Raw genomic sequence first — 9,313 nt, 5'->3', positions numbered from 1 at the left:
TATTTTTTTTAAATAGCATTTTATTTTCTATTTATTTGTTCGCCCTCTAAATATTATTGCTACCATTTTGCTGTGTTAGCATGCTAACATTTGCTAATTAACAATGAACATAAAGAACAGCTGTGGAAGATGGGAATGTCATCAGTTTTGCATGTGTTTGGTCATAAATCAAATTAATGGACAATCAAAAAAGAAATTTTAACTAGATGAGGACACTAGATTAAAAAGTTAAGGGATCACCAAAGTTACTAGGATACATCGCCTGGGAACCATGAATGTCTAGACAACATTTTGTGCTGGTCCATCAAGTAGATGTTGAGATTTTTCACAGGATAAGTGAAAACTTTGCTACAGAAAAACTCAGGGGATCACCAAAGTCAGAGGCATTTATCCCCTGGGGAACATGAATGTCCATTCAACAGTTGTGCAGACAGTTCAGTCTGGACCAAAGTGGTGGGCTGACAGACAAATATTAATTCATAGAGCCATGTTTTTAGCATGGCTAAATATATGGGTCTTTGTTTTATATATAATCTGCTGCATTTATCTGCTGTTAGCAATGACATGTCACCAGTTTACAGTTACCTTATCATTATGAATACAGTTTCATTACAAAATCCAAATACATACATAGCCTTACAAGTAAATCCTCTCATACAGCCAACATATTTTCATCAAGCAACAATGATTCTAATGTCTTGTAGTGGAAGTTCAGCTTCCAAGTGGAGCAATACTATTAAATATTTTTCATCAGACACTGGCACTTGTGTTCAGTCCTTTTTTCTGAGAAAGACAATCGTGAATTAGCAAAGTGAGCACCCGTATCAGAAAGTGGAATTATAAACTTCATTTCAGCTGGAAAGAGGCTTAATAGACTCTTCAATGATCTTTGTAAAACAAAGATAGCTGGTTAGGTAATAGGTAACTTGAATTACCATGATCTCCTGGAGTGATGTGTCAGCTCTTCCCAGCATTATATTATCTGAGTTCATCCAGGTCATTCATTATTTAATGTGTTGTTCTATGTGTGAAAGATGGTTCTCCTCTTCCATAGAGTTCAGTTCTAAGTGTCCAGCGCTGCTTGTGCCTTCTGAACAGCAGCCTCCAGCATCGTGTGGTCACTGAGCAGCTGCTGGAGAGCAGCTGGGTCCATCTCCAGTAGCATACCTACACAGACAGGTAGATCGATGCAAGAAATTTAGGGTTTATCCACACCTTACAAGGCCCGTACAGTAAGAAAAATCATAAACTTCCAAGACAATAAACCTAGGGAGATCAGTTATATTTACAGGGAATGCCAACTGAGTATCAGCAGACCTGTAATGTCATTCGCATGAAGAGGATCCATCTCCTCCACCAGTGAGAAGAGCTTCTCTCCCAGTTTCTCTGTGTCGTCAGCATCCGACAAGTCACTGACATCTGTCTCTTCGTTCTGCCTGAAGGTAAGCAGCAGGAACATCATTACAAACAGGTGGTCCAACAATAATTCATTCATTAAAACTGGCTCGCTCTTTTTGTAGATCTGAATTGCAGAATTACGGCTTCACAGCCAAGCTGAAAATGTAAGATAATGTGTGATTATACCCTTGTAAGCATATACGAGTATGTTCTGTGAACAGGAGTGAGTCACATACTCTTTTAGTGTCTTCAGAGCGAGGTTCACCTGCTCCTCCATCAGTTTTGGATCTGAAAGAAGGTTTAAAACCGCCTCTTTGTGCTGCTCCAGGAGCATTCCTGACGAAGAACAAGGAATCATATTTTAATGCATACACACACTAGTTGCTCATAAATTAATCTGCATATGAATTATAGCAAGACTTAAGAGTGTACAGCCATTCTAACAGCTCTGTGAGGCTGTACTTAGGAGAAGTTATCCTTTGAGCTAAATACCAACGGTAGCATGGCAACATACTCACTATGACTAACATTTTCAAATCAGCACTAAACAAAAAGTACATGGTGGTGGCGTTAGATGAAAAGCTAATGTATCGCCAAAGTAATTGCAGTTGATCCAGAGAGGGCGCATGAAAGCGTGTACCAAATTTCATGGCACTCCATCCGATAGTTGTTGAGAAATTTCAGTCTGGAACAAAGTGGTGCCTGACCAACAGAGGCATCTCTAGATCCACAGCGCTTCCATGGCTAAAAATGTACATTGGTTCAAGTGCCTTTCTTGGGCAATAGCTAAATAGTGAACCATAAAAAAACATAACGCGGAAAAAAATGTTTCTTTTTACCAAATTAAATGAGAAAATAGACTTAGAGAGACAATTACCATGTGGGGATGCTTTGAAGTTAACTTCAAAGCTCATCTGCTTTAGCTGAATATTTGCTTCACTTGCTAGAGAAACGATCTTAAATTTAGCACAAAGCTGGTTGAGTTTAATTGAAAATGTTCTAAAAAAAAAGAAAAAGACAGGTTCGCTGTTTCCTTTCTAAGTGGTATTCCAACCGCAGAACATTAGGTGTTTGTTTCTTACCTGTGATTTTCTGTGAGTGGCCGGTGTTGTAGACATCCACCAGCTCAAACAGCTGCTCCCCAAGAGAGTCAGAGGACACGGACATATCATCCTCATCCTTACGTGTTACCCTGCTGCAAAGAGGCGAGACCATTTTAAAGGTTGTTGACAAAAAATTCCATGGTGTCATTATTAAGAATCTGATGTACACATACGCTATCCACGTGTATTAATTGTTCCTCATTCCAAAATGTAATATTTTGACCCATACTAAATTGGTAAAAGATCCATAAAGTGGGTCTCCAGTTCATGGAGGCACTTCCGCTGACACTTTAATGGTATAATAATCCGTGCTTTCTGCATCTAAAGACTGCCTCACTCCTCTGCTGGGAAGGCATCTGGCTCGGAAATGAGGCCCTCTGAGGACCCACATACTCTCTGAGACCAGCCTGTTCGGGGTGATATGGTGGGTGTGGCAACCTCCTGCCCACTCCCGTACCTGGGCTCCTGTGCCAGCTGCAGGGCTCGGAGGGCTTTCTCCACAGCTGCGGTCAACATGGCCTCGTCCTGCAGCATCTGACTCAGGACAGGAACTGGCAGCTCCAGCAACATACCTGGAACACGCAGGCGGACTTGGGGAGTTTGGTTTAATGTCGTACTTTCACCGTTATTACCGTACATATTGTTCGGGGTTATCTCGTCAGCTCACCTGTGAGTTTCCCAGCAGTCTCTTTGTGTTTGGGGTAAATCCGAGCGTACAGCTGCTCACCAAGCGTCTCCAGATCTTCTTCCTCATCCATCACATTGAGGCACTGCTTTCAACCTGTCGTGCGGCTTTGAAATGAGCTGTTTTGCAGGTGATTTTCACCTCTAACAACTTTGTGGCGTTCACATCTTCCAATCACTCCAGCATTCATCCACAAAATAGACGAAAACCGCGCACAAACTGCGGATTTTCTCTACAGTGATCGATTTATTTACGCTGTACTTGTCCTGGACATGCACTCGTGTTGTAACCTAAAATAACTCTCTTGTGTTTGGGATTAAAACATTAGTTGTTTGGTATCTGATGTATTTTTGACGGCTTTCTGTAAACACCAGGCGCACAGTAACGACGTCAAGCTTTCGCCGACAGCGGCGAGGACGTTTTCCTCCGCTGGGTTCAACGATAACTAGTCCGCCATAGAATGGCGCTCAAAAGTTTGTATAGCATCAAAGCACTTCGAAAACAATGCTAGAAAGAGAATGAGTATTCAATATACATGCCTTACATGTGTGAAAACGTGGGTTCTGGTACACATGTTTTATAAAAAGGTGGCGCTAGGTGCGCAAGGATCTCAAACAGAGGTTCCGTAAAGCGGTTTCCGGTCTCTCCGGTCCTTTTCCTCCGCTAAAAGGTAACGTGGTCGCATCGGCTGCTAACAGCTAGTCATTAAAGTCGGTTTGTTTTTATCTCCCCACTTCTGTTTAGGCTCATAAACTAATATATTATTGTTGTTTGACTGTTATACATCAAATGTGGCAGTAAATGCCCCTGTACAGTGTATAAATGGGAAGAAAACGTGAACACGTCGCACCGGTTAGGCCTCGTCGTGCTGAGCCTCGGAGCTAACGTTGGAAAGTTGTACTGTAATATAATAACAGCTCCGCGTTCTTTAGATTTAAATGCAGATATATTAAAAATGTCTATATTGATTATAACACTGGCCTTTAATACCCCCCACTCACCAGCGGTTAACTAAAATATAAAACGTGAAACAAGGCTAACACGCGTAACGCTAGCTTCCATGAAAATGGTCACAAACTCCGTCTGTGACCTGCCAGGCGCAATTTCACTAACATGTGGTCCTGTTTTGTCCAGGTTCATCATGTCGTCCCATTTGCAGTGGATGGTCATCAGGAACTGCTCCAGCTTCCTCATCAAGAGGAACGGACAGACCTACAGCACCGTGAGTAACGTACACCATCGGAGTGGGACACGTAACACCACACCTGTGTCCCAACAGTCTGCTACAACCTGAGGATAATTCAGGGTTTGACTCCGCGCTTGAATGGGGCTGCAGCTGATTATTTTCATTATCAATTAATCTGCTAGCTATTTTCACGATGAATCATTTGGTCTATAAATTGTCCAAAAAGACTGAAAGTTGTCCATTCTAGTCTCTGAGTCCACGGGGACGTCTTCAGATGTCTTATTTTGTTCAGCCAACAAATCAAAATCCGTAAAGTATTCAGTTTACAATCATTTAAAATGGAGAGAAGCTGAAAATCTCCATGTTTAGGAGTCTGGGAAAAAGGAAATATTTGGTAGTTTTTCTTATAAGATTACATTGGTAACAATTTGCATCTTATCAAAATTGTTGCTGAGTATTTTCGACTACTCAGTTGACTAATTGTTGCAGCTCTACTGTTGATTCCCACTATACTCTTGTCCAATAATGCAATGCTCAACGGTTATGGGAAGATATGCCCACAGCTGCAGCTTGATGAAGTTGTTGTAAATAATTATATATATTATATTATTATATAAAAAAATCTGTTGAACCATCATTCTGCTTTCTCTTTATGATGTTGTATTGGTAGTGGCTTTTTTATGTTAGCGCACACATTGCATAATTTCTTACACTGTACACCGATTTCTTGCATACTGACAGCAAAATACATATAACGTTTAGTAAGTTATACTGACAGTGTAATTTTAATATATACTTTGCAATTGGGGGACAGCATAGACTAGACATAGCGAGACCGGATATGACAGGACTGGTCTTGAAGATGAAATAAATACGTAATTGTCAGTGTTTGAAGATATCATCAACCGTGCAGTGGGTTATACAGAATTTAATCTGTTTGTGACAGGAACCCAACAACCTGAAGTCCAGGAACTCTTTCCGCTTCAATGGTTTGGTGCACAAGAAGACTGTAGGTGTGCAGCCAGCGGCCGATGGCAAGGGTGTCGTCGTCGTGCTGAAGAAGCGTGCAGGTAAATACTTGTCTTCGTCGTTGGGTGCTTTCTTTTTTTTTTTTGATGCAGTCCCTGTAAATTTTAGCGGTGGCGAAACAAGGCTTTCCTGAAGGTCAAGATTTCATTTCTCAAAGCCTCATTTAACATACAGTGTTCCTTAGTGACACCTACTTGTAAAAATAATTAAGAGCAGCCAAATCATGAGCGATCACGTGTGTTGCTGTAGCACAAATATTAACTGGTTGTGTAGAACTTTGTGTGTCTGCCGAAACCAAAAAGGATTCTCTGTCTACTTTTTCACACTTTGGATAGCATTATATAGATAGGGGAATACTGAAATACAGAGAGGTTTATATGGACAAGTTCTTACAGTATGTGACTGGGCATTGAGAGTACTTGTGTAACAGTAATGTGGGGAGAGAAGGAGCTTTTATGTATTTTTAATTATAAGCAGTTGTTTCTTCACTGGGTTTTTTTTGTTGTTGATATTCTACCCCCTCTGTATTAGAGCGTAATCTCTCACAAGGACAGCTGATAGTAAACAGTAAACATGTTTTTGCTCCAATATTCAAAGGGATATAAAAAAAAAGAACATTTGATTTGAAAGTTATTTTAATTCACAATGTACCATCTGAAAAAATCTTTACTTATATCTGAGTAACAATTGTCAGACTTAGTAAATGGGGACAAATATAAAGATTCATTTAAAAAGCAATAAACAGTCAAATGTTTGCACAGTCAGCCTTTAGCCACCTGCCCGCAGCAGTACGTGGCCCTTGACTGAAAGAAACCAAGATTTTGGAACTTTCGGCGCAAACGATCACGATTCTGCTGAAACCGAGGCTGCGTTTGTCATCTATCACATCATTCCCTGGAAAACGATACAAACGTCGATACTAAGCTTCTGCGGAAACTGTCGAACGTACTTGACACAAGCATCGAAGCCTTGGTATCATACACAACATCTATAGTGAATGTACGTTGTACAACCTGTAATTGTTGAAAGGATTTTCATACATCAGTGGCACTGTTCAGGGACAGCAGCCAATTTTAAATTATGGACAGATGCTTTCTTGAGTCACACTACTTCCATCCAAGCAATTCAAAATAGAGTTGGCTCATGTTCTAAATTGTAGAAAGTCAAGAAATCAGTTTCACTTTGAGGTTGCGGTCACAAACAGGAATTCAAATGATGCCTGTCCAGTAGATTCACCTCTGCACTCAATCATTCCTGGAAAACGCTAACATGAACGGAGCCGTAAGGACAAGAGCAACGGTGCGTGTGGTCTTGGTGCCGATGTGCACTGCTCTTACAGTAAAATGTAGCGCAGATTAAGTAACATCGGTGTTTGCGGCCCGAGGTTGCTTTCTGTTTTTGCATCATTACTGCTAGTATGGTTACATTTGAATGACTGTTCTCTTGTTGTACAGGCCAACAGAAACCTGCCGGCTCGTATGAGAAGATCACCATCAACAAGAACTCCCGCGCCACCCTCAACAGCCTAAGGCACATCATTCGCAAGAACAACTACAGGAAGGACCTGCGCATGGTGAGCTTTGATCTGCACAGTTTAATGGCGAAATATTAAATTTGGTAACTGCATGGGTTTGTGTGATGGGCAAAGGTCGTACTTATGTTTGTGTTTCAGATCTTCCAGTAACCTAATTTGAGTCTTAATTTGTTTTTCCCAGGCTGCCCTTCGTCGTGCCAGCGCAATTCTGAAGAGCCAGAAGCCTGTTGTGGTGAAGAAGAAGCGCACCAGGGCTGCCAAGACAGCATAAACTCATACACGTGATAAATAAATAAAAGCTTTTGCTCAGAAAAAACACCCCATTGACCTGAGTCTTAATTTGCCCCAGGATCTTGGTTGCATCTGTGGGTTCTCTGTTCTGCAGGGGATCCCATATATTTGAACCACAGTCATTTGGTATGGTAATGATCAAGTCATTCCCAAGCAGTTGCTGTAAAATTTTCATTCTGTGTAAATGAGCAATACTTCCCGGCAAGGTCAGCCACGGTCGGCTCAATGAAAGATTACGTTGGGGTTAAAAAATGGAGAAGATGAAGAATTTGTACAGTTTGTGGTCCAATTGGAAAAAATGATTTATAAAGGCCTTGAACAGACTGTAAATGCCTGGCAAGCAGCACAGATCTCTATGAAAATAGTAGTTTCTGTAGTGTGTTAAATACTACTAATCATTTTGTTGACTTTCCTTTGCGCTAAACACAATCAGATGTCAACGGTTTCGCTGTTGTGGCTAGAAATAGGTCAGTAAGTGGGTGCTTAGTTTTACTGACCTATTTCCCATGACAATTATTGTGCCTCTTGCTAAAAGGTGTCAGCACCAGATCAACCTCTACAAGCTGTTTTCAAGTTGAAATCTGCACAATTATTCGGGAACTAATTGCCTGAGTGTGTGTTATACTTGTTAAAATTTCTAGAGGTTTTCCAAATATTTATACGCAGATGACCTGAAAACACCAGGTTTCAGTCCGCTCTCTCGACCTCACTTCCCTGATGTCCCAGCGACGATGACGATGAGTTTACTGCATGTGACAGAAATGTGCAGCCACTAATTAAATATCACGAGGACGTCTGTCTATCTGCGTTGCTCATCTGTACCTTCGGTGTGGATAATGATTCCCCCTTTGTACATATTTTTTGAGTGTATTTTACATCAATTCCTAGAGAATTTAACACCTAGTTCTTAAGATTGTGCAGAGCTTAAGTTTAAACCATATAATTTCCATTTGAAGTAGATCGTATTGAAGTGTATTGAGGCCTCTTGCTGTAGTCACTGTGCCCACTGATGTGGAAGCATTGGATGGATTTTAAAGCAAGCCCACTGGCAGCTTTCCACTCATGGCTCTGGAGCGAAAGAACAAGCCGCTGTCACCTCCCCTTGAGTCTAAGCTGACGGCGTATCCAGCACCCATCATCTCTGCAGCCAACCACATCTCTTTCACACTGGACTCAGACAAGCCTAAGAGAGGGACGGCGTGGCGTCGGTGAAGATGTGATAGAGGTGCCGCAGCCGCTATGAGGGGACTAAGGCCAGTGCTTTTCTTCATGCCAATGACTCTGCTGGTCCTGCAGAGTCGGAGCTTTGAACTACAGGATACAATCCATTCACTGATAGAGGAGAACATCCACCTCCATGACCAGCTTGAGAACCTCACCCAGGCCCTCAGGGAACTCAAACGGATGCTCTGGCGTCACTCAAATGGTACTCTTTACCACTCACATATTAAATGTAAATACAGATATGCATTGATAGGAAACTCGTTATAGTGGAAAGTTATTTTGTGGTGCAACACAGAGCCCAATTAGAAACACAGCAATATTCAACAGTTTTCAAAGTAATCATTTCTCAAGGTTTTCTCAACTAAGAATAGGAGGTTCAGCAAAAATAATTCAAGAAGTAATCACTGGTTCTGTGTAAATCACACAGGTTCAAATTTGAGTTATATACCAAAATGTACAATTAAAAAAATCTTTCCCTTTGAATTTTCTTATACTTTATATTTCTTTTCTTTTCTTTTTGCTGGTTTTTAATGATCATTGTTCGTTACACACCAGTCTCAGCATGACTTTGGAACATGCTACCCTGCATTTCACTACACATTCTGCTCCTGCATGTCACAAATACAACCTTTGAACTGAACTGAAAGACACGAATTGCACAGATTGTAATATAAAGACACGGGCTGCCTGTCATGCCCTCTTGTGCACCTGCGTGAGCACTTGCGTGAGCACTTCTCACGTGCGTATGGGTTTAAAATGTTTAGGACCCCAGGGTCTGTTCGTTTCTTTCATTTCAGTCGTTTTCATTTCATTTTCTTTCATTTCCTGCCGGTCCCCCGTCCTTTCTTTTTTTCTCTTAATCC

The 9,313-nt window shown here is 41.3% G+C and overlaps 2 protein-coding genes across 6 annotated transcripts; one reads left to right on the top strand and one right to left on the bottom strand.

The window, feature by feature from the left end:
- Positions 1-25: 25 nt before the first annotated feature.
- Positions 26-4,476, bottom strand: LOC120806628. 3 transcript variants are annotated; one of them, XM_040157974.1, is made up of 7 exons: positions 3,731-4,476; positions 3,169-3,282; positions 2,959-3,073; positions 2,481-2,593; positions 1,635-1,734; positions 1,318-1,436; positions 27-1,167 (listed from the first exon to the last, which is right to left on the bottom strand). In XM_040157974.1, exons 2-7 carry the CDS (start codon positions 3,257-3,259, stop codon positions 1,064-1,066), a joined length of 642 nt encoding a protein of 213 aa, XP_040013908.1. In that variant the 5' UTR covers positions 3,260-3,282; positions 3,731-4,476; the 3' UTR covers positions 27-1,063. The 3 variants fall into 3 exon arrangements, with proteins under 3 accessions (XP_040013910.1, XP_040013908.1, XP_040013909.1); XM_040157975.1 differs by having other exon boundaries at positions 4,300-4,471; XM_040157976.1 differs by lacking the exon at positions 3,731-4,476 and having other exon boundaries at positions 26-1,167; positions 2,481-2,590; positions 3,169-3,286.
- On the top strand, positions 3,205-7,253 carry rpl28 (ribosomal protein L28). Of its 3 annotated transcripts, none has more exons than XM_040157979.1 (5): positions 3,205-3,316; positions 4,321-4,408; positions 5,319-5,442; positions 6,856-6,974; positions 7,117-7,253. In XM_040157979.1, exons 2-5 carry the CDS (start codon positions 4,328-4,330, stop codon positions 7,204-7,206), a joined length of 414 nt encoding a protein of 137 aa, XP_040013913.1. In that variant the 5' UTR covers positions 3,205-3,316; positions 4,321-4,327; the 3' UTR covers positions 7,207-7,253. The 3 variants fall into 3 exon arrangements, with proteins under 3 accessions (XP_040013913.1, XP_040013911.1, XP_040013912.1); XM_040157977.1 differs by lacking the exon at positions 3,205-3,316 and adding an exon at positions 3,746-3,856; XM_040157978.1 differs by lacking the exon at positions 3,205-3,316 and adding an exon at positions 3,875-3,896.
- The last annotated feature ends 2,060 nt before the right edge of the window (positions 7,254-9,313 follow it).

This window comes from Xiphias gladius, chromosome 20, assembly GCF_016859285.1.
Source record: "Xiphias gladius isolate SHS-SW01 ecotype Sanya breed wild chromosome 20, ASM1685928v1, whole genome shotgun sequence".
Taxonomy (NCBI): domain Eukaryota; kingdom Metazoa; phylum Chordata; class Actinopteri; order Istiophoriformes; family Xiphiidae; genus Xiphias; species Xiphias gladius.
The sequence above is the reverse complement of the archived record's forward strand: the minus strand, read 5'-3'. Positions and strand labels throughout refer to the sequence as shown.

Excerpts from the sequence above, each read along its gene's own strand:
- LOC120806628 (XM_040157974.1), bottom strand. The coding sequence starts at position 3,259 with ATGGATGAGGAAGAAGATCTGGAGACGCTTGGTGAGCAGCTGTACGCT. Across the intron at positions 3,074-3,168 it reads GACTGCTGGGAAACTCACAG|GTATGTTGCTGGAGCTGCCA; the intron begins GTGAGCTGACGA and ends TGCGTGTTCCAG. Across the intron at positions 1,437-1,634 it reads GCTCTGAAGACACTAAAAGA|GCAGAACGAAGAGACAGATG; the intron begins GTATGTGACTCA and ends GCTTACCTTCAG.
- rpl28 (XM_040157979.1), top strand. The coding sequence starts at position 4,328 with ATGTCGTCCCATTTGCAGTGGATGGTCATCAGGAACTGCTCCAGCTTC. Across the intron at positions 5,443-6,855 it reads CGTGCTGAAGAAGCGTGCAG|GCCAACAGAAACCTGCCGGC; the intron begins GTAAATACTTGT and ends CTTGTTGTACAG. Across the intron at positions 6,975-7,116 it reads ACAGGAAGGACCTGCGCATG|GCTGCCCTTCGTCGTGCCAG; the intron begins GTGAGCTTTGAT and ends TGTTTTTCCCAG.